The sequence below is a fragment of the Sminthopsis crassicaudata genome, chromosome 1 (genome assembly GCF_048593235.1).
Source record: "Sminthopsis crassicaudata isolate SCR6 chromosome 1, ASM4859323v1, whole genome shotgun sequence".
In the NCBI taxonomy this organism is placed as follows: domain Eukaryota; kingdom Metazoa; phylum Chordata; class Mammalia; order Dasyuromorphia; family Dasyuridae; genus Sminthopsis; species Sminthopsis crassicaudata.
The window spans coordinates 416,035,772-416,062,505 of NC_133617.1; the positions used below are offsets into that span (position 1 = coordinate 416,035,772).

General features: G+C 35.9%; 1 protein-coding gene across 1 annotated transcript in view; it reads right to left on the reverse strand.

Annotated features, from left to right (window-relative positions):
• Positions 1-26,734, reverse strand: part of SLC28A3 (solute carrier family 28 member 3) — a 138,264-nt gene that overhangs the window by 20,333 nt on the left and 91,197 nt on the right. The window contains exons 9-14 of the mRNA XM_074280187.1: positions 16,876-16,956; positions 15,511-15,591; positions 12,154-12,279; positions 9,698-9,828; positions 3,952-4,120; positions 2,964-3,161 (exon numbers count right to left, since the gene is read on the reverse strand). Of these exons, the coding sequence (XP_074136288.1) occupies positions 2,964-3,161; positions 3,952-4,120; positions 9,698-9,828; positions 12,154-12,279; positions 15,511-15,591; positions 16,876-16,956 (786 nt within the window). The remainder of the gene's footprint in view (positions 1-2,963; positions 3,162-3,951; positions 4,121-9,697; positions 9,829-12,153; positions 12,280-15,510; positions 15,592-16,875; positions 16,957-26,734) is intronic.

A 26,734-nucleotide genomic window follows, 5' to 3' on the forward strand; every position in this document is an offset into this window, starting at 1 on the left:
ACCTGGAAAGATTTAAAATTCAGCCAGTAACAACAGCAACAAAAAAGCTTCTATGCTGTTGTTGAATTCTGGGAAGGTTTCTTAACATCCTTGACACCCACCTTAAAAAGGGGAAAAGCCTAACTTTTTCCTGTGGACTTTCACTCTGGACAAGCTGGGTGCTATAGAAATAGAGTTAGCTAATTAAATTATATTAAAATGACATCTTTTCTCCAGTCAGACTTCTGAGGGCCCTGTCGGCTAAAAGAAAGTGGAACGTTTATTTAGCCTTGTTAATCCTGTTTTATAGTGCTTTGTAAATGTAATCTAAGGAATTGGATATTTTCATCTTTGTTAGAAAACTAAGAGGAAATTTGGCTATCAGGAAAATTCTAAAATTGTTAAGTGAGTTATTTGGAGTTACTGTCATCATATTAAACCTAAAATTGGTAATTACTTAATAGAACAAACGGGATTAGGTGAAAGCCTTATCAGTTCACCTCCTGGTATGAGGTGTGCAAGGAATGAGTTTACTGAGAATCTATAAGCTTGTTTAATGATTGCTCTTTTGCACCAGGCTGAGTTTAAACTTGAGAAAAAGAAAACAAAAACATGTTAAACAAAATCTCCTATTTGTATAAGTCCTGGTAAACTTTTAAAAGAAGGTATCTAGCCCTAAGATGTGATTAGTAGAATTTGCTATTAGTCATCAGGAAAGATTTATGATTATCATGGAGATCAAGCCCTGATTTAACATCAGGAAATGTAGGAGATAAAAAAAAGTGCCAATTTTATGCTTCAGAGTTATTTGTAGGAAGTAGAATAACAATGGAAAAACCACGCTGGTGCCCTCTTTTTCTCTTGTGCATGAGATGGTTGAGAAGAGAATTAAGGTTTGTTATTCTACTATATTGCTTTCATAATAATAGCTAGCTCTGGTAAAGAGCTTTAAGGTTCACAAAGTACTTATATAACTTCAACAACTCCAAATGGCAAGTGCTATCATTCTCATTTTGCAAATGAGGAACCAAGAAAAATAATAAATAAATGGCTTATTAAGTGACTAGCTCCACTAGTAAGTGTCAAAGAATGAATTAAACTCAGGTCTTCTTCACACTTAGTCCTGTGCTTGGATCTACTGTGCTATTTAGCTGCCTAGACTTTGGGGCATCTGGAAAAATTTTATTTGAACATATCTAAAAGCATTGTAGGAATGTTACATGGAAAGGTGGGGAATTTGTTAACCAGCTTAGAGATTTAAACGTCATTTATTGACCAATGTGTATTTATTTATTTATGCTAGTTTTCGCAAATTAGTCAAGAGTAACTGACTCTGAATTGGTTGGATTGGGAAAAATTCTATGTTTAGGTAATGGATTATCTGATTAAACAACCTGATTTTATTAATCCATGTTGAGGACCAGTGAATTTTCCAGCTGGCAACAGAAGTCTATAAGCAGTCTATATGGGATTGTAGTATTACTTTTGATTTTGAGTTAATGTCACTAGTTTTATGTTGTTTACAATAACTTTCTGGTTATGGCAGGAAAATACCAATTCTAATATTGTAAATTTAAGAGCTATGGAAAAAAGAAAGTTCCATAAGTAAATAGATAAATATACATTTCGGACTGCCACAAATCAAAGTGAAACCACAACACTAGTCGTGAGCAGCTACCATTTCAGAAAGTTCAAGTAGGAGGTAACCACTTGGCTTGTTTCCTCTCCCCTGATAATTTTTTGGATCTTGATTCTGAGCTTTCATTGTTTATTGTCTAAAAGTACAACAGGATAACACTGGATTTGGAATGAGATGAAATGGATTCAAGTTCCAACCCCATTAACTGCCACCTATATGACCTCAAACAAATCATTTTTTTTTTGTCTTTCTATTGATATTATTTTATTTTTTTATTATAGCTTTTTGTTTACAAGACATATACATGGGTAATTTTTCAACATTGACCCTTGCAAAACCTTCTGTTCCAACTTTTCCCCTCCTTCCCCCCACCCTCTCCCCTCTACGGCGGGTAGACCAATACATGTTAAATATGTTAAAGTAAATGTTAAATGTAATATATGTATACATATACATACAGTTATTTTGCTGCACAAGAAAAATCAGACTTAGAAATAAGGTAAAAATAACCTGAGAAGGAAAACAGAAGGAGTGGAAATGCCATGTTGTGGTCCTCACTCATTTCCCATACAAACAAATCATTTAACCACTCTGGGCCACAGTATCCTCAACTGTAAAATGGAGGAAACTAGACTAGAAGACTTCTAAAATTCTGTCTAGTTCTAAATCTCATATTCTTTAGAGATCATTTATTGTCATGGTACCTGCCAGCTAGCCTTAGCTCAAGAAGTTCTGACACTTCTTATTTGTCTCAACTTAGCCAAATCACCTCATCTCTGGATCTCATTTTCCTCATCTTTAAAATGATGGAGCTGAACTACATGGGATGGGACTCTTATACCCTGTGACATTATAAAGGGTGGGTAGTAAAGCACTAGATTTTTAATTCTACTCTCCAGCTCATTAGCTGTATAACCTTGACCGAGTCATCATATCTGTGGAGCTGGCAAAAAGTACCTTCGTCAGAATGGTGAAGATATGGTGATACTCTAGCTCATCCAACACAATTCTTTTTGCAGATGAGGAAACTGAGGCTTCAGAAAATTTAAGTGGCTTGTCTAAGTTTTCACAGGGAGGAAGTGATGAAAAGTTGAATTTATTCAATGACTATTCATAAATGTTCAATCTGCAGATTCAGAGTTCTTCCTATATCATCTCAATATGACGTAGCTTATTACTAAATGACAAGCTCATTACTAAATTCTCAGACAAATGTGGTTTTGGGTCTCTTCCTACACTGCTCGGAAGTAGTTCTGTTCTGACAACTTAAAAAAAACAACATTAAACACAAGTAAAACTGGCATATTAATATTCATCCAATGAGTTGAGATCCCAAGGTACTCACAGATAGGTATTGTTGCACACCATTTACAAATTTGGGTCCAGCTAGTTTACGCAATGTGATCATCTTTGAAAGCTGTTGGAAAGCTACGAATTCATTGAAGAAAGTCTTATATCCTATCAGTTGGCCAACTAGAAAGCTGTCTTGCCAGTTAACTCCCATCATGAAAGAAAAAGGCATGAAGACATAGGAGCAGATCACCTACAAAAACAAGACCAGAGGATACATAATGATTCTAAGCAATCATGGATCCAAAAATTTCAATTATTTATTAGTTCCTCAGCCTAAGCCTTATATGTAAGTCTTATTCTAAGACATGATTTAATCCAAGCACCTGCTTGTCACAAGAAGGTAGGTTGAAATATGAAGGTGCTTTCATGGAAGGTTGGGTGGGGAGGTCTAGGGACTGTTCAAGTGGTGGTGTACAGGAGAGGAATAAAAAGATGGAGATGTATTAGAAAGGACTTAATATATAGAATTAAATTTAAGGTCTTCCTCTATATGACTCATCTATAGTACTTTTCCAATCTTAATTCATATTACTCTTTTCTATAATTCAACTGGACTTCTAGCTTTTCTCTACCCAACATTCTATCTTCTTTCTCTGTGCCTTTGCACAAAGCCAGGAATGTACTCTTACTTCCATAGCACTTAATCCTTACTTTCTGTCTGATTATTTCCCTTCAATTGATTCCCTTCAATTGCTGCTGCTCGCTCCTTCCCTTCTTCCTCCTCCTCCTCTTCCTCTCTCCCTCTTCCTTCCCTTTCTCTGTCTCCCCCTTTCTCTTATGAAGGTGAAGTTATTTTTCTTTACTTTCTTTATTTTCCAGATTAAACTGAATATGCATATAAGAAAAGATGGGATGCTGGAAGCTTTATGCTATATAGTAGCAGAATATTGGTCTTTATCACAAAACCTAAAATTTCAAATAGTTATTTAACACACTCAGAAACAATAACACTGGAGTAAAAGGTCTGGAAAAAAGTGTACCTCAAAATTCAGCTGAGGGTAATCAAACATGTTTCCTAGCCAGGAAAGGGCTGAATTTACAAAGGCCAGCAGAGCTAGGAAGGCGATCATGTTCACAGCTATGTTCGCCACCAGGGAGATAGAAGCGGAGGCTCCATTGCTTGCAGCTTCCAGGAGATTTCTTGAGTCCCTATAACAAGAAAAGAGAATGCAACATTAAAGAGTCATTTCTGGGTCAACTGAGGACTACACAGTGAGTGATGGAGGTAGCCAAAGCAGAGTTTTGATGAGAATGCCTGCCTTGACAGAAAGAATTGCTGTCTCTATGGAGAAGTCTCAGAACACTGCCTCCGGCAAACTCTACTTCTTTGAGACCTTATTTCCTTTCCTCTAAATCTCAAACCTTGTCTATATCTTCACCAAACTATTTTAAAACCATTATTTCAATCCCTTCCTACCTCTTGAAAAACCTTCTGTCTCTCCCTACTCTGGTCTCTTCTTCCTCTCACTAAAAAAAGAAAAAAAAAGATTTCTTTAAAGAATGTCCACTATGTCTTTCTCTTCAAGGAAGACTAGCTTTTGAGTGTTCTCTTCCTCATTAGATTGTGAGCTCCACAAGGGCATCTTAGCATAGTTCCTAGACCCTGGTAACCATTTAATCAAAGCTTACACTGACCTTTCCAGATTAATTTCTGCCTCATCATTCCACTAAAACCCTACTCTTTGAAAGTTAACTAGTGAATTTCTAAATTCACTGGTCATTTTTCATTCCTAAACGTCTTTGTAACATTTGATTTTACTAACAACCCTCTTGTATGCTTTTCCTAATATTTCTTGACATTTGCTTGGCTTCCAATTTAGGAGTTCTTAACCTAGGGTCTATGAACAGGTTTCTAAAAATATTTTGAGAACTCTATTTTAATATAATTGATTTCTTTGTAATTCTGTGTATTGTATTTTATGTATTTAAAAGCATCATTCTGAGAAAGGGTCCATAAACTTTACCAGACTGCAGAAAGGATGCATGAACTAGGAAAAAAAAATGAAAAAGAAAAACAAACAACAGCCTTTTCTCAGGATTCTTATTCAGCCTCCTGGAGCTTCATAGTTCTAAAGTATGAAGGAATCCTCAAGATCCACTCCCTCATTATGCAGATGAAGGAACAGCTGTTCTCACTCTATTGATTTTCTTCTTCCTTCCACTCTAATCAAGTTCTCTTCATAGTTACCTCTTCCAAGCATTTGCACAACCAGCATGCCTTCTCACATTCAACCCTCTGTGGAGACTTCCCCTTCTTCAAAGTCTAGCTCATGTGTTACCTCTTCTGTGAAGAATTCTCTGTTCAACCCCTCCCCCCAATGCCCATTCTCACTCGGTTTCTAGTGCTTTGTCTTTTTTCAAATTCTTTACATACATTTTTTAATTAAAGCTTTTTATTTTCAAAATATATGCACGGATAATCTTCAACATTCATCCTTGCAAAACCTTGTGTTCCAAATTTCCCCCCTTCCTTCCTCTAGATGGCAAGTAATCTGATATATATGAAACATGCGCAATTCTTGTATATATATATTTGTATAATTATCTTGCTGCACAAGAAAAATCAGATCAAAAAGGAAAAAAATGAGAAAATAAAAAGTAAGCAAACAACAATGAAAAGAGTGAGAATGCTATGTTGTGAACTTGTCTCCGTTCCCACAATCCTCTCTCTGGGTACAAATGAATCTCTTCACCACAAAACCATTGGAATTGGCCTGAATCATCTCATTGTTGAAGAGAGCCACATCCATCAGAACTGATCATAGTATAATATTGATGTTGCCGTGCATATTAATCTCCTGGTCCTGCTCATTTCACTCAGCATCAGTTCATGTAGATCTCTCTAGGCCTTTCTGAAATCACCCTGCTGACTATTTCTTACAGAACAATAGTATTTCATAGCATTCATAGACCATAACTTATTCAACCATTCCCCAACTGATGGACATCCACTCAGTTTCTAATTTCTAGCCATTACAAAAAGGGCTGCCACAAACATTTTTACATACATTTCTATATAAATCTTCTATTCCTTCCCCACTTTAGTAAAATGTAAACTCATCAAGGAACGAGACTATTTCATATTTGTCTTTGTATTCTCAGAGCTTCATATCACAAGGGCTTAACAATTTTTTTAATACTGAGTTTACTTATTGGACTACTGGAGAGGGAGAAGCAATGGAGCAGAGGCCACACAGGTTGAAGATTTGTTTCAAAATCTCTCAGCTGACTTTTCATTTCTTCTAAATCTAGAATCATAGACTTATTTTTTAAAAATAAATTTTATTTTCTGTTCCAAATTCTCTCTCTTCCTCTACCTTCTGCCCCATCAATATAAATGCAAAAAATATGATACCCATTGCAATACAAATCATAGACTATTAAAGGAAAGCATTGTGATACAATGAAAAGAGCACCAAAGCTAAGTTTGATTTCCAAGTTGGCTATTTATTATTTGTATGATTTTGGGAAAACCACTTAATCTTCTTACTCTCAGTGTTTTAATTTGGGCTTGGCCAGACAAGGTTTTTTAACCTTATTTCTGTGCTGGACCCCTTAAACAGTCTGGCAAAGTCTAGAGATCCTTTCTCAAAAAAATGTTTTTAAAGGCTTAAAATAAAAATGAGTTACAATGAACAGCAGTTATTAATTATTATTAAAAACAAGTTCTTCTAGATCCTGTGTGAATCTTTCTGCTAAAGGATTTCTGACATCTTTCTAGTTTTAAATACATTTTCCAATGACTTTGCATCAGCTCATATAAGTCTTCCAGGTTTTTCTGAAACCATTATCTTAGTCATTTCTTAAAGTACAATAATAATCTATCACAATTACATAGTTTAGTCATTCCTTAATTGATGGGCGGGCATATCTTCAGTTTCCAATTCTTTGCCACATCAAAAAGAGCTACTATAAATGTTATTGTACATATTAGTCTTTTTCCTTTTCGGTTGTGCTCTTTGAGAGTTGCTTTGCTGGGTGATGGATACATAGTTCTAAATTGTTCTCCAGAATGATTGGACTAGTTCATAGCTCTTCCAATGATGCAGTAGTATATCTATTTTTCCATATGCTGTCTTGGAGATATTGCTAAAAGAATACATTTTTTAAAAAATTCAAATTAAAAATCCAACCATTCTGGAGAGCAATTTGGAACTATGCTCAAAAAGTTATCAAATTGTGCATACCCTTTGATCCAGCAGTGCTACTACTGGGCTTATATCCCAAAGAGATCTTAAAGGAGGGAAAATGTGCAAAAATGTCTGTGGCAGCCCTCTTTGTAGTGGCCAGAAACTGGAAACTGAGTGGACGCCCATCAATTGGAGAATGGCTGAATAAATTGTGGTATATGAATGTTATGGAATATTACTGTTCTGTAAGAAATGACCAGCAGGATGAATTCAGAAAGGTCTGGAGAGACTTACATGAACTGATGCTGAGTGAAATAAGCAGGACCAAGAGATCATTATATACTTCAACAACAATAGTATATGATGATCATTTCTGATGGACGTGTCTCTCTTCAACAATGAGATGAACCAAATCAGTTCCTATAAAGCAGTAATGAACTGAACCATCTACACCCAGCAAAAGAACTCTGGGAGATGACTATGAACCACTACATAGAATTCCCAATCCCTCTACTTGTCCACCTGCATTTTAAATTTCCTTCACAGGCTAATTGTACACTGTTTCCAAGTCTGATTCTTTTTGTGCAGCAAAATAACTCTTTGGACAGATATATGCATATTGTATTTAACTTATACTTTAACATATTTGACATGTATTGGTCAACCTGCCATCTTGGGGAAGGGATGGGGGGAAGGACGGGAAGAGTTGGAACAAAAGGTTTTTGCAAGGGTCAGTGCTGAAAAATTACCCATGCATATATCTTGTAAATAAAAAGCTATAAAAATAAATTTAAAAAAAGAAAAAAAAGTTCAAATTAAGAAAACACTGATTCTTTTTGTGAGCACAAAGTAGGTAGTTAAATATTTGCCTCATAGAACTGAGTCATATTTCAAGCAGTCATATCTCAGGAATGTGAATTAGAAGTACAGTTTGGAAACTGTTCTTTTGTTGAATCAACAGGCTTCATTACCAGTTGAGGCCTGCCTATTGCATTTATTTGTAAAGGCAAATTGTAAATACTTACCTTGAAAATATTTTGCTCAGCATTTCAACCTCCTTTCTATTTTGTTATGTAATTTTGTACATTTTAGAACTCTTCTATTTTGTTATATAATTTTGTGCATTTTAGAACCCCATGTTGTTAAGGTTAAGATAGATAATTATTAAGTTCAGGGAGACATATGCCAGCTTAGTTCATGTTGTACCTTAAGTTAAAAAAACCCAAAACTACCTGATTTGGCTTAAGTGTTTTCCAGGAATATGTTTTTTTGGGGAGGAGAATTGAGAAAGAACTCAGTGCTGATAGAAGGCTCATTGTTTGATTATTACTATTGTTATTATTTTGATTAGTATTTGCTTGTAGAAACAGATTTTGTTATCCTTATATGGATATATATATATATATATATATATATATATATATATATATATATATATATCCATTATGGAACAAAGCCTCATCACTCCTCAGCAAAAAGGTCAGTTTGATTCTCAGTTGGGTCAAAGGATCTAGATTCAAATCTCACTTCTGATAACGAAGGGGTGGTGTTGGAGAGTAATTAAGCTAGATGGTTCTTTCTAACTCCAGAGCTATGATTTTATCTTCATTTTATATTGCAAGTATATATACTTCATATATTTGTTCAGATGTATTCTCATAAAATGTCAAGTTGGTGTATTTAAATTAAGGCTCATATTCTTTTGGATTTCTTCAGTCCTTTGAGGAAGGTTTCATACTCTGATTCAATTAATGTATTCTTATTTAAGGATCCATATATGTAAAGGGCTTGCAAACCTAAACATTTTAAGGTTTATATATAATGTTTGAATACACATATGTAGTATATTTATATGTTATCTATTATTATTGTGATATATTTATTATGTGTCAGATATGTTTAATGAATGTGATGTTAAAAATAATAAACAAAGCAAAAGCAGAAGTGCCACAGATAATTTTAAAGTGGCTTATGTATCTGATTCTCTGCACATTTGCTTGTAACATTTGGAATAAAAATTAACTCAAAAACTATTAATGACTACTCAAATAGAAGTCTCAATCAACTGAGATATAGTTTTTGTATTGTTATTGCTGATTGATCAAGAACAGAGAAAAAGATGATTTCTTTCTTTCTTTTTTTTTTTTTTCCTTCCTCTCCAGGTACATCCTCAGACCAGCTCTCATATAGGCCAATTGCCTACAATGCTACATCTCAAGGAGAACAGATCTTCAGAATGATCACCACCCTGAGGCACTGCAAGCTCCTTAATCAAAGAGATTCAATTATACTCACTGTACTATATTTTCCAAAGCAGGAAATTAGATTATTACGTTTAGAAAGATTTTCAGCAAAGAAGGTCGAAATAAAAAAAAAAAAAGGATTTCTGGTTAAACCTAAGTGATAACTGGAAAATTAAATGAACCAGAATATATCATTCCCTGAATGTTCTGGTTAATTGAGATTTTACCATACTTGGAATTTTCTTTTTATTCTTTTCCCAGGGAAGCAAAACAGGGAACTGCTCTACTGAGGCAGACAGGTTATACAGGTCTTATAAATCTTTGTGAGAGATGGACGAATAACCCCTACTTACCCTTTCTCCATTTTCATAGCATTCTTGAGAGTTATTTTAGGAATTTCTGTCTCAGGCCAAAATAATTTAGCAACAGCCAGAGAGGCAGGGGCAGACATCACTGAAGCCGTTAACAAATGTGATGGTGAAACCTGCAATTTTAAATGAAAGAAAATTAGCTAATTTTCTTCATTCATTGAGGCACTCTATTATAAGCATTAGTCAAGGCAATAAGATATTTAGAAAGCTCATCAGAGATCAGATTTTTTTCAATAAAAAGTTTATATAATAATAATAATAATAATAAACATTTTACAGGACTTGAAGAATTACCAAGTGCCTTATAAATAATATCTTATTTTATCCTCATAATAGGTGCTGCTATCTTTACATTGGGCTGTTGAGGAACCTGGGGCTGATTAAGAGTCACACAGCTAGCAACTGTCTGAGAACAAATTTGAACTTGGGTTTTCTGGACTCCAGATCCAATGCAATTAGCTGCCTATGTTTTTCTTGAGAAGTTTAAGTGAGAATCACAAAATCTCAGACAGGAAGGGGGATAACATTCATCTAGCCCAGGAGTTCTTCACTATTTTGTCATTGACTCTTTTGACAATCCAGTTTCTTTGCCAAGAGAAGCACATGGACAGGATTGGCATGCTATGGTCCACTGAGATTAGGAAGAATTAAACATGATTGAACAGTGCTTCACATTAAAACCTCAGACCATATTGTCTCCCTCCTCAGGAAACACTACATGATCTCAGGATCAGTAAACTTCTTTACTGGCATTTTAAGTGCTTCACTATCTTCTCCTTCCTATCTTTCCAGGGCTTTTTATACATTAGTCCTTTGTACACATTCTATAAAAGTCCACAGCCATAGTGGCTTTTTGGCTGTTATACACAATTTCCCATCTGTCCTCCTTGCTTCCTCTGTTCCCAGCCCTGGACATACTCCATCCTTAACTCCATCTTTTAGAACACCTGGTTTCCTTCAATATAGTCACCTTCTCCATGAAGCTGTTCCTGATCTTCCTACCTATTAGTGACGTCCCTCTCTTCACCCCAACCATCATTTGTTTTAGATTCATTTTTATGTATCATATTAAATATATATATACACATATATACATATATATACACACAAACACATATATTGTATATATATATATGTAATTCTGTTAGAATGTAAGCTCCATGATTATTAACTGAAGGACAATTACTGACTTCTCCCCAATCATTTATATAAATCAGGCTTGCCCATTCCTGTAGATTTCTTTCTCTTCCCTCATAGCTAGGGTCTGTGCCATTCTGGAAACATGTCAGGCTTGTCTAATCCACAAATACTCCTAGTACCTCCATTCCCCAAATGAATCTGTATTTCCTTTCAACACATTTATCCAAATCATTTGTGACAGAACCTTTCAATCCATCATCCAAAAAGCTATCAATCAGCGTTCATTTATTAAGGGCCTACTATGTGTGCCTTAGTGCTAAGCACTAAAGATATAAAAGAAAAAAAAGAAACTCTCCCTGCCCTCAAGGAGCTTACATTTATTTATTCTAATGAAAGCTAACATGCACACACACACACACACACACACACACACACACACACACACACACAAATACTCACATGTATGTGGGAGCATATACTTAATTGTTTTTCTCACAATGTACCTCAATCAGTACATTTTTACTAGACTCTAGGTATTCAAGAATATAAATTTAATGCAGTGATTCAAGGCAATTCCAATAGACTTGGGATGGAAAATGCCAGTCACACCCAGAGAGAGAGCTATGGAGAATGAATGGGGATCAAAGCATTGCATTTTTACCTTGTTGTTTTTTTTTCTTTTTTGTAGTTTCCCCCCCTTTTGGTATGATTTTTCTTAAACAACAAGACAAATATGAAAGTATGTTTAAAAGGATAGCACACATTTGATTTATATCAGATTGCTTGCTGTCTTGGGGAAGGGGAGGAAAGGAAGAAAAATTTGGAACATCGAAGTTTTAAAAAAACGAATGTTGAAAACTATCTTTACAGAATTTTGGGTAAATTGCTATTGAGAAAAAAAAAGATAATAAAAAAGAACATTAATTTAATTTGTTTATATTGATATGAATTTTCTATTTATATTTATTTAAAAGATTTGAATGCATTGAAGATTTGCAATTCTCCCTGGTAATAAATAATGCCAACACTGATGAAATCACATTTATCCACACAGTCATTTTAGTTCCAGTTTCTCATAGAAACTCATATTCTTTTCCAGAAATAGCTGATGAGACAGAGATATAAAGGTGAGAAAGTAGACCTTTTCTATATTATTATAGTCACTAATAAGGGCAAACACAAGCCAGGCCACTGCTCCCACATCTTTGTTTATTATTGGAGAGTCAAGAAAAGGAAATGGAAGGCAAGCGAAACAGATTGAATTTTTCATAATGAAATTCTAAAATCTTTTCACTTACCCCAAAAGAAATATATGCACCCAAGACACTTCCAGCAATGGTTGAAAATCCTGCAGTCATGACTGCATGGAGCTCAGACTTAGTGAGATGTGCTAAATAAGGTCGGACCAAGAGTGGAGATTCAGTCTGCAAGCAAAAATCATTCTTTAAATGAGGGTGTATTACTTTTCTTGTGTGGTATAGACCCTTTTAGAAACCTGGGAAATCATATGGACCCCTTCTCGGAATAATGTTTTGAAATTATTAAAGGAAATACAGAATTTAAGTTAGAAGATAGGAAAAATTTAAGATGCAAATTTTCATTTTTTTATTTATAGAATTCCTGAAATAGATCCATGGATCCCTTAGAGATCTATAGACCCTAGAATAAGAGTTCCTGCTTTAAATTTTGTACAGATATTTGTATCTTCTCTGTTGTGTTTGAATTTCTTCTCTAAATAATGCTTGTATAATGACCAAATTTGACCCCCCCCCCTTTTTTTTTTTTGGCAGAAGTGTGTGTCCTGGAGTAGAGAACATTCATATAATGTGTTCATTAGTTTTGTTGGGGTTTTTCCTTTTTAAAATTCCTTGTTAAAAGAGACATTAAGGGTCCAGTGATGCAGGGGGAACCTCTCCCTATTTTCAAAATAATAATATTAAAAAATCAATAAAATGAAATTAATAACCTCAAATACAAAGTTTAAAAAAAAAGCCTCACCCTCAAGGAACTATCATGCTAATATACAGTTTTCTTTTTCTATTCTTTGTATCAGAAATGTTCATGTGTGGTATTGATGCTCACAATAAAAATAAAATTAATTTTTAAATATTTGTACATAACTCACAGGAATGTTATGAGTCAAAATAAGATATGTAAAGAATCTTGCAAACTTGAAGATACTATTTAAATAACAGTTACTAATATCATTCTTTTTGCTTTACTTTGAATCCCTGGTCAGAATTCACAAAAACATGACTGTTCTATGTTAGAAAAATTATAATTATATGTTATAGATACAGATTGTAATAACTATATAAATTATAATAAGAATTTTTTGTGTTTCCAAGTGGGCAATGCACTTTACATAAATGATTTCACTTGAGCCATGTGAACCAGGTACTAGGTATTTTATTATCCCTGTTTTACAAACAAAAAACCAAGCATCAGAGAGATTAACCAAATACCTGTTAATTGTTAATGGTTAACTTAATGGCCATTGTGGCCCAGCTAGGAACTATTAGAAGCAGAATCTGAAGGTAGGAGTCAAGAATCCATTTATACCAAAGTCAGAGTAGAGAGCATAACTACAAATGAGTTGCATATTTTGGAGGGGCATTCCAGGAGCAGGGCTGAACCATTTGCTAGCATGGGAGAGCTTGTCCTATTTTGTACTTCCTTGGTTTGATCTAGAAACTACCGAATAGCCTCATATCCTGGAATCAGTCCAGCCTACTAGTTGCAGTAGGTTGTCTAACCCTGATTCAATCTTCTTGATTTCTTTAATCCTGGTCTATATTGAACTCTGAGGGATCTGGGGTTCCCTTCCTTCCTTCTCCCAAGTCAGAATTTGAGATCTAAAACTATAATATCAAAGAGAAAAAATTTGAAAAGGGAGTCATTGAGGCATCTTTTAAAAATGCAAAAGTGAGAACAGAAGGAAGACCAGAAAGAGGAGCCCAACAAGATAGCTTTGAAAGCCAAAGGTTAAATTTATTATATATTTAAAAAGCAAGCTATACATAATAGAGATCTATAGTTTAGTATGCTCATTCATTTTACTATACAGAAATGTCCCTTTTATTTGGTATTTAAGTTCAGAATACAAATAAATAAATACATAGATGATAGATAGATAAAATTCTATGAAGGCCTCGCCTTTAGTATCCCTGCTCCCCATATTGACAGTTCCTTCGATAGCTGAGAAATACAGGAAAAGGAAAATAAATATATAGAAACAAATGTTAGATGCCCAGAAATGGCTTCCTAAGCCAGATATCTTCAAATCTAGCCAAACCCACATCTACCCTAAGATGAGGTGAGAAAAGGTGGAAGGGGGAACAGGTTTGTAAAAATAAATTAAAGAAAGAATTTTTAAAATTTTAAAAATTTAAATTATAAATAAATATTTGATAAAAGAAAAAAAAATGAACTTAAATCTATGCCCAGTAGGAAAGGAGGCACAAAAACCAGTAGGGAAGAGAGCTTATAGCTTGGGAGCCCTTTAGTAATATAGACTACAGTTCTTGCATATTAATTATCCAATTGAAAACCATGGAAACGTGTGCAATTTTACAATTTTCACTTCATTATTACTAATTGTTCTGTCAGGTTGAGTGTGTTGAACCACATCTTGTAGACTAAAGAGAAGCTTAGGAGTACCAGCCTTTCAAATCCTTTTACTCTGCAGGAAATGATAAGCAAACGCAAAATAGGTTCCTAATTAATCCTAAGAGATTTTATTACTAGAATCATAATAATTTCAGATCCTAGGGAAGTAAGTATGGGGTTGTACTGTTAAGTCCTCTTTTCCAATTGGTTAAAAAGACTTGCCAAAAACAAAGAAAGAAAGAAACAAACAAAAAAACCCAATTAACCTGCCTGGAGTAGTTATTAGCTCAGGTTTTAGGGTCAAATTTGGTTTTGGGTGACTCAGATTTTTCTGCAAATTCAATTTCCAAAGTCCACAGCAAACGTTTAGATTTTGGCTACAGAATCCCAGAATGAAACTGGGAAGGGACATTAGAGAACATCCAATTACACCCACTCGTTTTAGAGATGAGCAAACTGAACCTCATAAAGGTTAAGTGGCTTGTTTATGCGTTCACATAAGCCTCACACATAGGTCTTCTTGGCTGAAATACTAAATAGACACTGTGTACAAAGAGCAACATGGCAGAGTGCATAGAAAGCTGACATGGGAATTAGGAGAAATCAGTGTTAAATGCTGTGTGACTCTGGATAATTCATTTTATCTGGCAATAACTCCAGACAAAAGACAATAAAGACTACAAACATCATTCATTTGCAGAAAAAAACCTAGCAAGGACTAAGTGAACTCTAAAATTCTATTTTCCTAAAGATGTTTTAATTAATGATAACAAGACAACATAGGAAGATTCCAATATGCATTAACTCCAAATCCTACTCTCAGTTAAATATCTTTAAACTCTGAAAGGGACATGGCTCATTGTTAGGAAACTAGACTCTCTAGATGTCAAATTCACTGATTTTCTGATACTCTTCTGAAAGTTTAAACAAACATACATAAAAATGGATGTGTACACATTTTAAAGTGTTTTTTGTCATCCCTGAAAAGCTAAACCTTCCAGAAATGTATCTAATTTGATGAGCCCATTTTTAGAGGTAAAACTTACCTGTCCCACAAATATGTTGCCAGCAGCAACTACAGATTCAATAGGAGATGATCCCAAGGTAGCCTGCATTAACCATCCAATCTAAAAAAAGGTAAAAACAGTGTCTGCAGATTAAAAAAAAAATTCAACAAAGGAGATTGTAGATGAAAATGCTTAAACTACTTAAGGATATAATTGTCCTGAAAATTGTTCATTTCTCCATGTTTGATACAGAAGAAAAGGATCTCTGTACTTGCAGTTTTTATTTCATGGACAGCCTAAGTCTTTAAATGACTTTAACCCAGAAAACTGTTACAAATTAAAAATGTAATAATGATCAAAAGACCTGGAAATGGGTCATCTAAGAAAGGTGATCTGAGGGAACTTCCTATAATAAGTAGAAATGGGATTTTTATTAATCCATGTATACAAAGGCCTTTCCTTAAGGAAACAAATACCTCTCATTGTTGTGGTCTTCTTGATACCTTAGTTGACTTGGGCCAGAACTTGCTACAAATCAACTTTTTTTTTTTTTTTGGTTATACATGTACATTCATTAAAAAACAACAACAACAAACAAACCAACCCACATTTCCTCATGAATCATGTTGGGAGAGCAAAATCAGAACAAAAGGGAAAAACTAAAAGACAAAAACCCCCCAAAAAACAAAAAAACCAACCCCGGATAAAAAAGAAAACAAACAAAAAAGTGAACATAACATGTGTTGCTTTCCATCTAGTTTATTGGGATTGCTTTGGATCAGTGAACTGCTGAGAAGAACCAAGTTTATTTATCAAGTTGATTATCTCACAGTTTTGCTGTTGCTATATGCAATGTTTTCTTGGTTCTATTTGTTTTACTCAGCATCAGTTCATGTTAATCTTTAAAGGCCTTTTTAAAATCAGCCTGTTCATTTTTTTTAAAGAACAATAATATTCCATTACCTTCATATACCATAACTTATTTAGCCATTTCTCAGTTGATGGGCATCTACTCTTTTTCCAGTTCTTTGCCACCACAAAAAGAGCTACTACAAACATTTTTGCATATATGGGCGCTACAAGAAAACACTAACCAACGATAACACATACGGGAAATAATTCTCAGCTTTCTGTTTTCCCAGATGATAACCCTAGACAATTAGAGGCAGTTTAGCAGTAATACTTCTTTTTTATTTCATAGAAAAATTTGACACTGTTGGTTGTTAAAGCCACATTCTATGTTTCAGTTTCTAAATATTTTCCAAATCTCCTATCACTGTGCATCCCAGTACTGTGGTACTGTAGAAATACAAATACTTGTATTTGTACAGCTCAAGTGTTTCCCCTGAAAGATACAGTTTGATAGCAGTGGCCATGATGACACTTGACAGAACCTGCATTTACCTTTTTAATGAGCCACTGCATTAATTCAAGATAGTAGAGCATGGATATCACTGTGCTGAAGAAGACCACTATTGGCAAGACCTAGTGCAAAAACAAAACCAAATATGATTGAGAGTTAATTTTCCTCCTCATTGGAGAATAACAGCTCCTTAAAGATGCTTTAGAACAGAGAATCTTCAGTTGGGACCATGCATCCTCCATTTCAGAGGGTCTGTGAATGTTTTTGAAAATAAAAAAAAGACCATTGAATTTCTTTCTTTCTTTCTTCTTAATATTAGATATTTATTTTATTTATCAATTTGTAAGGTTTTTTAATTTCTATTTTTTAAAATAGTTTTTATTTACCAGATATATGCATGGGTAATTTTACAACATTGACAATTGCCAAACCTTTTGTTCTAATTTTTCCCCTCCTTCCCCCCCCCCCCCCCAGATGGCAGGTTGACCAATACATGTTAAATATGTTAAAGGATAAATTAAATACAATATATGTATACATATCCAAACAGTTGTTTTGTTGTACAAAAAGAATCGAATTTTGAAACAGTGTACAATTAGCCTGTGAAGGAAATCCAAAATGCAGGTGGACAAAATTAGAGGGATTGGAAAATCTATGTAGTGGTTCATAGTCATCTTCCAGAGTTCTTTCGCTGGGTGTAGCTGGTTCAGTCAATGAATTTCTTTTTGCTATGGGAGGGGCTTCTCCTTCACTCTTGCTCTGGCACTCTGGTTTCTCTTACCCTTACCACCATAGAGTGGGGATTGCAGGGGAACTTAAGACCTGTTTTGAGACTTCTCCTCTAGCCTCACCAGCTTGGTGACCTGTCATTTAAATGCTTGTTTGTTATTATTCCCTCCTATCCTGCTCCTTTATTGGGGTGTGATTTAATGATGATTGGGGACCCAATGCTCTCTTCTCAGGCCTCCAGAGAAATGTCTTACACATGAACCTTTAGTTAGAGAGTTAGGAGACCTTGAGAAGCTCGCCGGCAATCTTATCTTGATCTGCAGTCCTGACAGCCAGGGCCTTGCTTATTTCTTAGACTCATTGCTTATTTCTCCAAGGAGCCGGACTCCACTTCCCTGGGATGGCCCTCCTGCCTCGGAGCAGTGGCTGCCATGGCCTCAGAACTGACCTTGGGACAGCCATTAGAGGTTTAAACTCCTCACTGGTCCTGAGCATTTTAGAAGCCAAAGGACATCAGGGGCTTGCTGGTGGGAGGCTAATAGATACCAGGCCCTCCTGCTGGACACCCCCACCTGATCTCCAAGTGTGCCACTCTTCATCCTGCCACCCTGTTCCTGACTCCTCACAGCCGGGAGAAGTTATCCATGATTGTGAAGAAGCCGACCTGACTTAAAGGACACCACCCTTGAGAACCCAGATGGGGAGTGGTTTACAGATGGGTTGAGCTTACTTGAAAATAGGAAAGAAAGGTGGGTCATTCTGCAGTGATTCTCAATGGCACCCTGGAAGATAAGCCACTGCCCCCTAGAACTCCTGCCCAGAAAGGAACTCATTGTCCTGACCAGAGTTTTGGAACTGGAGAAGGGAATGAGAATGAACTTCTATATGGGCTCCAAATATGCTTTCCATATTTTGCATGCTCATGGAGCTATATGGAGAAAGAAGGGTCTGTTGACAACAAAGAATTCTCCCATTAAACACGCAGGAGAAATTCTACAGCTGTTGCAAGCTGTCCACGAACCCAGGGAGGTTTCAGTCATATTTTGTGAAGGACACCAGGCCAAGGGAAGCAGGCTTGCAGATTCACCTGCTAAAGCTGCTGTCGTTTGTCCTTGACCATGGCACCTTTAATCCCCCAGCTCCCTGATTCTTATACCCCTTCCTAGAGTGCACAGAAGAAAACCCTTGCAGAAGAAAGGGGGTATAGCCTTTCTTCTTCTGACTGGTTTCAAATGCCCTCAGACCACCTATTAATGCCAAAGGCAAGTCAGTGGAGACTGATTCTGGTCTTATCAGGCCACACACCTGGGGAGAAATGCCTCTGATTGGGACCCTCCCCCACCTGTCCTCTCCACCTTTCAAGCACTTTCTGACTTGCCCTCTAGGCTATTTAAGTGCTCCTTTCACTGTATATAATGCAGCACCTCAAACACAGCCCCTATCCCTTCAAGGAGGCAAAATCAGGATTTTGGGGAAATATTCTTTGGTGCTTAAAGAAAGGCACAGCAGTGCCAGTCCCCTGGGTGGAATACTTACAACATGAGAACATTTTCTCCAACCTTACTGCCACAATCAACCAGCTGGCCAATGAAACTGCTTTCCGTTTTGTTAACACTTTTCCTTGCAGGACTGAGAAGACTCTGACAGCATCAAGGCACCTGCTAAGCCTGCCTAAGCTCCTTGCAGAGAGACAAATAGTCCAGCTTTTACTTCTCAGGTATTTTAGTAAGAGGGAGAAAGAAAGGTGAAACTGCCTGAGTCCTTCTTTCCCTCACTTTCACTCTCCCACCTAACTTTTTCTCACTCCAAACTTGAGAACTTTTTGCTGCCGGCATTTTCTCTCCTACTTTTCTTGATTGGCATCCTATGCCCCTGCCAGCAATTAACTTTTTAGCATTCTATGGCCCTTGCCAGTAGTTAACTCCTTCTCAGCCTTTCAGCTAGAGAGCTCTGTGGGCAGTGGGAGCATTCAGTATTGTTGGGTGGGCCATCAGCATCCTTAAGGCAGCCCACAAATGGAACCCAGATTCCCAAATCTCAATCAAAAGACACCTCACTTTTAATCTGCTCCTGAGATCTGTTTCCTTTAGGCTTCAAACTGTAAATTTTCAACTGCTCCTCCAGCCTGGAGAACATGGGAAGACTGATTGGGACACACAACACCCCTTAGATGCCCTGCTGCTGTTTTCAGATCTCACACCTCCCATCCTGGCTTGAAAGCCACCCTCCCTGTGAATTTATGGATATCTCAATGACTCTTGTCAGCTCAAAGCAATTACAGAACAATCACCCCTTTACCCCAAATGAATTTGGGGGGTAACTGCTTGGGGGGAAAATTAGGGGGGTAACTCTGAAACTGTGTCCCCTTTGATCTGTAAAAGAAGGGAGATTTGGGGTCTCAGATTGCAGAGAGTCTGGGAGGGGTCATACTTTCCAGACAGGTCTTTTCTAAGGCAAATCTCTGCCCAGTGATCTTTTTTTGGGGGGGTCCCCATTCAGGAAATTTCAAATTCTGGAAAAAAGCCTTCAAAGTTATTTCATTCAACTGGGAGATCTTGGTGTGATAATCAGCTCAAACTGTCCCCAGCCCCCAAGATCTGTTCATAAAATAGGTTTCTATTAACACTTTCTTTGCAAATCTCCTCATTAAGAGATTTGTCAGCTGAGAGAGAGCTTCTAAGTGAAAAATAAAACTGCCACTAAGATTTCAGGTTCGTGAATTCTTTGATGTTGGACCGTGCTGAGACCAGAGGAGATTCTCACATCAATTCTCTACCACTAGACCTGCATCAAAATGATCAAATCCAAGAAAACATGTATAGGAACACTCCACATTCCATTATTCAGAATTATACTCTTTCATGACTTTTATAACTCTGATTTTAATAGGCAAGCTGAGTATTCCTAAAATCATGGATGAGTTGAGTGTTTATCTTTACATTTTGATTGGGATATAACTCAGATATGAGCAGCAAATTAAATAAAAGCCTTTCACCGCTTCCAACCATATGTGTGCAGACCATCCTTGTGGGAAGCATCCTTTACATGCTAGGAAAGAGATAATTAACTATCCTAATGTTCTATTCTGATTTTAATTTCTAGCCCAAGCACTTTCAGGTTTTTGGCCAAGTACATCTGACATTTAGTGTGAGGACATTATGATTTACATAAAAACATATAAACAAATGAAAAGAAGGCAAGGAGATTCATTTAGTGTCTAACTCTAAACCTATAAAAGAAATTGGTTTTTGAAATGACGTGATTATCCTAATAAATGTTAATAAAGGAAATGTGAAAACCCCAAAGTTCCACTTTTGAATCATTGGTAAATATTCACACTCTCCCAATGGAGGGAAGGTTTGTGAAGTGAAGAGTCTGGGGGGAAAGGAGGTGATTTTTGATAAAAACTAGTCACTGAATTGATAGGTCTGAGTATTCTGACTTAAAAAGAACCATCCCAATCTGAGTCCATCTGGCCTGTGGCCAGTTTGCTTCTCCTAGGGAAAAAAACCAATACACAACAAATCCATCAATCTTTTCTGGTTAGGCTAAAAACTTAGCCTGGCCTTTTCTCCTTGCTATTGTTTTAGACATAATTCTGCTGCAGGACAGAGGGAGAAAGCTGCTGGGACAAAGAAAAATGTTTTAGCATTGATGTTTGGTAGCCTGAGAGTATGAACACTGAGAAAATGGTATCATGGCCATGAGTAGAAAGCTATCTTTTTACATTCTCCAGAACCTTCCCTCCACCTTTTGAAAATTAACTTTGAGTTTTTATTCTGGTAAGGTAAAATGAAAAACAAAGTTTCTCAAATTTTAAGGCGACTGAAGATGGAAGATAGACTTCAAGGAGCAGGGCACACTGTTCCTATACCCCAACCTCCTTTTCTTTTTCTATTGAAGAGTTCCAGGTGAGAATCCTGATATAATATATTTGAGTGAATAGAACATGAAATCTGTGAAATCTTGGTCCAAGTCCTATCTCTTCCACTGACTTGCTTTGGTAGTTGGCCCTCTTTCCCTCAGTTTACCCATCTATAAAATGGGGCAGTAGGGATATGCCTCAGTTCCTATACTCAGGAGATTAAATTCCTTTAATAGTATGTATTTAGAGATCTTAAAAAAAATAAAAACTGTGGTGTGAGTGAACATTTTCTTGTAACAATGAAAAATGTTGAGTATTGAATGCAGTTTTATTATTTATAATTTTTGTATGTTACCCAGAGATTTTTCTCACGTCAGGGAGACAGCCAGTCTAATGTGTGGCAAGAACAGAGAGAACAGGAGTTGGGAGACAGCAGGAGTATCAGCCAAGAGATCTGGACTTATTATTTATGTGACTACTTCCCTAGGTCTTAGTTTCTTAATATGAATTATCTATATTAGAGTTAAAACAGATGGTCTCCTTTCTAGCTCCAAAACCGATGATCCTATGTTCTCAGGATTGGTCCGTGATCTATTACTTAAAAACTGTGTGACCTCTTTTTTGTGAGAAAAAAATAATACTTGCACTAATTACATCATAGGGTTATAAGGAAATTATTTTATGAAGCAAAAGAGTTGAGTAAATAGAAGCTCTTAGTATTATTTTTATTGGTGTAATATGTAATAGTTGAAATTCATAAGCTGTTTTTAAGATTTGCAAAGCACTTTCTCCATCTTTGGACCTTAAGAACAACTTTGTGGGTTAAGTGCCACAGGTGTTTTTATCCGCATTTATAAAAAAAAAAAAAAAAAAAAAAAAAAAAGGAAGCTGAGTCTCAGTCAGGTTAAATGGTCACAGAGCTATTTAAATGGCATAGCCAGAACTTCTTGATGGTATCTCAAGATTAGCTTATCTTGAAGAGAGGAGTGGCTTGGTGCAATCTCAGTATCAAATCACAGCTATTCCTTCTTCCTTCTCCAGTATTACATTCTACTCTGAATGAGCTTGAACCACTCTTGTGTCCTTAATCTCTGCATGGAATCAGCTGCAAGTGAGATTCTATGCCAGCCTTGTTCCCTAGTTCAATTATGGATACTTCTTATGATCCATAATAATTTCTCCAACCTGAAATTCATCTTTAAGATCTTAGTTCAAGGTGAGAGAAGAGCACCATCTGTTTAAATATGTCCCTCTCCCGAGTTTGCTTTGCAGACTTTGCTGATTCTGTCTTCCCTTTGGATATTCCCTGGCAAGGGGAATTGCAGACTCCCAGGCTGTGAAATTTGAGAGTCTCAAATGAATGGTGTTCTAAGAATCGATAATTCTTTTCTTTGTAGTGACTTATAGAAATGTGAGACTCTCTAGAGTATATAGGAGTATATAAGTGTGGTATCAGAGTAGAATGCTAGATTTAGAATTGGGAAGACCTGGGTGCTGCCTAGGATGGGCAAGTCACTTAACTTCTCTGTTCTTTCTTTCTTAAAATTTTTTTCATTATTTATTTATATTATATGCATGATTATATTTATTATGTATTTAAATTATTTTAAATATTTGAATATTAATTTTCCCTCACTCTGATCTCGTTTCCTCATCTTTAAAATGGAAATAATAATACCCCACCTTGATTGTCAGCATACTAAAATAGAGACAGCCAAATGCTTGTATGTGATTAATTACAAACTACTTAAAATCTAAGTTCTAGTCAGTACAAATAACCAGTCTGCTGAAGTAATGGCATAATTTAAATTTGCATTGAATAATCTGGAACCATTTAAAGTATTTTACATAGGGCAAATTCAAATAGGGCAGATTTGGATATGTACAACCCTTTCAGGGGATTGATTATTCTCAATAATCCATGGTTGTTGGGATCTAGAGGGACGCTTAGGTAGGTAGCATCTAGTTCAAGGTCCTTATGTAATCAATGATTCTCATTTACATAACACTACAAATTGTAAAGCACACTTTCCTTCTAATAACCTTAAGAGGTTGCTGGCACAAACATGACCTTTAGATGATGAAATTAAAGATCACATATGTCATAACCCTGGCTGAGCATCTAGCAATTGTTCAGTGTGAAACATACTTTTTTCCACTTATTTTATTTTCTTACTTTTTTTCTTCTTTTATATCATGGCTTATGTGGAAATAGATATTACATGATCACACATGACATTGATGTCATGTATTGTTGTTTTAGTTGCTTTCAGCTACTTTTGACTCATTGTGACCCCCTTTGGGGTTTTCTTAGCAAAGATATTGGTGCAGTTTGCCATTTCTTTCTCCATCTCATTTTACAGGTGAGAAAACTAAGGCAAACAGAATTAAATAACTTGCTCAATACCACCTAGAAGCAGACTACAGTCTTTTTTATATAGTTTCAATAGTATTTTATTTTTCCAATTACATGTAGTTTTCAACCTTTCATTTTTGTAAGCTTTTTTAGTTTTACATTTTTTCTCCCTCCCTCTTTCCACTTCTCTAAGACAAGAAACAATCTGATATAGGTTATAAAATCATTGTAAATATATTTTCATATTAGTCACTTTACTTCAGTCTTAGTTTACTTAGGAGCCCATTAGTAGGTTCTGACAAAGTTTGAGAAACAATTCTTGGTGAGGCAGTGTAGGGTCATGGAAAGATAAGTAGAATTGAGGTCAAAAGATCTGGCTTCGCTATTAACTATCAGTGTCATCTTGGACAAATCATATCACCTCTCTGGATTGTTCTTTCCTCATCTGTAACAGGTGATGGGGAGTTGCACTGAATGACTGAAACTCCTTTCCAGCTAAAAAATCTACAATCCTACAAAAATGGTGCCCACATCCAACATAAAGAGGTTTGCTAACCTTATGTGCCTCATGTTCCTTGGCAATTCCTATTATATGAAAATTACTTAGCTGGCTTGTCAACATAAAAGCCAGACCAATCATCTCCTCTGAGTATTAGATTTTTTTTTTTTTTTTTACTGTTAAAAGCAGTGAGATTTTGAAATACACAAGAGATTTTAATTGAGTTTCAAGTTGATTAAACTCTCCATTAGCATCTTTGGATTTACTCAGCATTTTGCTAGTTTGTTGAACTGATAAGAATGTGGTTCTTGCTGACCTGCAGGTCCTATGAGGATGCCAGTGATGCAGTAATTTAATTAGACAAGTCTAGTTACTTAAAATTCATGTCTCATTTTGGACTTTTTAAATAATCATATGGGCCTCTGAACTAGGAAAAAAAAAAGTTGTTAATCTAATTACTATAAATCATGTTAATACCATTTTAACCCAGCAGGATCAGTACTTCTGGTTTTCCCACATACAGCCTGACTTTAAATATAAGACAGGACAGATTTTTTAAAAGTTGTTTTTCATTACTGTCAAAATGTCAGAACTGAAGTATCTTTACCAGGTTAGGACAGGAGGTCACAGTGATAACTGTCATTTACATAGAATACAAATATCACATTTTATGCTCACAACAACCCTGGAGGAGGGGAACAGATAGAAGCACTAGGAGATGAAGGGCTCATAGGATCATAGATTTACAGCTGGTAGGAATTAGGGGTCATTTTGTCCAGCTGCATAATTTTTCAAATGGAGAAACTGAGGCCCAGTGAGTGAAATAACTTGTCCAAAAGTCACCCAGGCAGGTGGATGAGTAGAATTTGAACCTGAATCCATCAAATCTAGATTTTTTTTCTTTTACTATACATGTTCATAAGGTCTCAGTGGCATCTAGAACACTGTTACAGACAGAGCTTTTTTAGTCTGAGTGACTGGGAGAAAGGATTTATTTAGATCCCTACTCTGTTTCAATCAGCATTAATCAGGGGCAGTGACTCTAAATAAATTCTGTATATTAGGCTCCAGAGCTGTGAATTGCAAATTGTAAGTTCACTTGCTTAATCACACAAAGAGCCTTCTACTCTTACTTCAGTCTCCTTTTGCTTAGTTTTTAGGAGCCCATTAGTAGGTTCTGACAAAGTATGAGAAACAATTCTTGGTGAGGCAGTGTGGGATCATGGAAAGATTAGTAAAATTGAGGTCAAAGGATCTGGCTTTGCTATTTATTATCAGTGTCATCTGGGACAAATCATATCACCTCTCTGGATTGTTCTTCCCTTATCTGTGAAATGAGGGGAGTTGCACTGAATGACTTCAAAACTCCTTTCCCACTAAAAAATCTACAATCCTATAAAAATTGTTTTGCCTCCTTATGGTACCCAAGCCAAGAATTACATGAAAAATCCTCCAACTAAGTTTTGTATCTCTCTCTTATCCAACATGAGCAGATTATGATGCTTCTCCCAACCAGGCTGACATACTTTATTTTTGCTTATGCATCATTTTTGGTCCTGGAATCAGGGTCTAGCAACCAATGCAATTCTATATTTTGTGTAGCCCCTCTAGATTGTTCAGCAATCAAATGTATATTAAACATTGTAAAAATAAAGCCATGAAGAAGGAACATCTCAGATAGTGACGAAGATCTGAGGTTCACTTCATCAGAAGGACTCTTGAATAAAGTGCCCCTGGCTCAGATTCTCCCTCAGTTTCTATAATTGTAGGTTTCTTTCCCTCTTTAGGAGCTGTTGTAATTATGTACAGTATCTTGTCATCCTTTATCCTTTCTTCTAATTTGTTAGTTAAGTCTTCTATTATTTCAGGATCTATTATTGTAAATTAGACAATTTTAAACTCCATATGACTGACCTATTTTTTTGATATAAGTATTAGAACAAGGAACTTTCAGTCTGCTTTCTCTCCAAGAATTAGGCTAACTTAAGGGTGTTTTCCCTGTATGAGAGGGTAGGGTAGACTAACTGTCCCTTTCATTCTATGAATAAGAATCTGCTACATCATATATGTTCAATATATGGTAAAGATCCCCTCCAGGAAAGGCCTCACAGGAGAAAGAAAAAGTGAGGTGAAAGAGATACACTTGTCCAAATGTCTTCCTGGGTTTTAAGAAGAAAAATATTTGAAAAACAATTCTTTGAAAAACATTCCAGCCTGATGGTATAAACTTGCATAACTGGACAAGTCGCTAAATCTCTCAGTGCCCTTGGCACTTTCTAATAAATGTAGAGAAGGTGCCAGTTTGCATTGAGTTCCTTCCCGACAGTGATTTCAACTGATGAAATTACAAATACAATTTTTAAAATAAGATTGAAAAACAATCCACCAATAACCATGTAAAATATTTAAGATAGTAAGGTAAATATAATACTGAGCATTAAATTGTACACA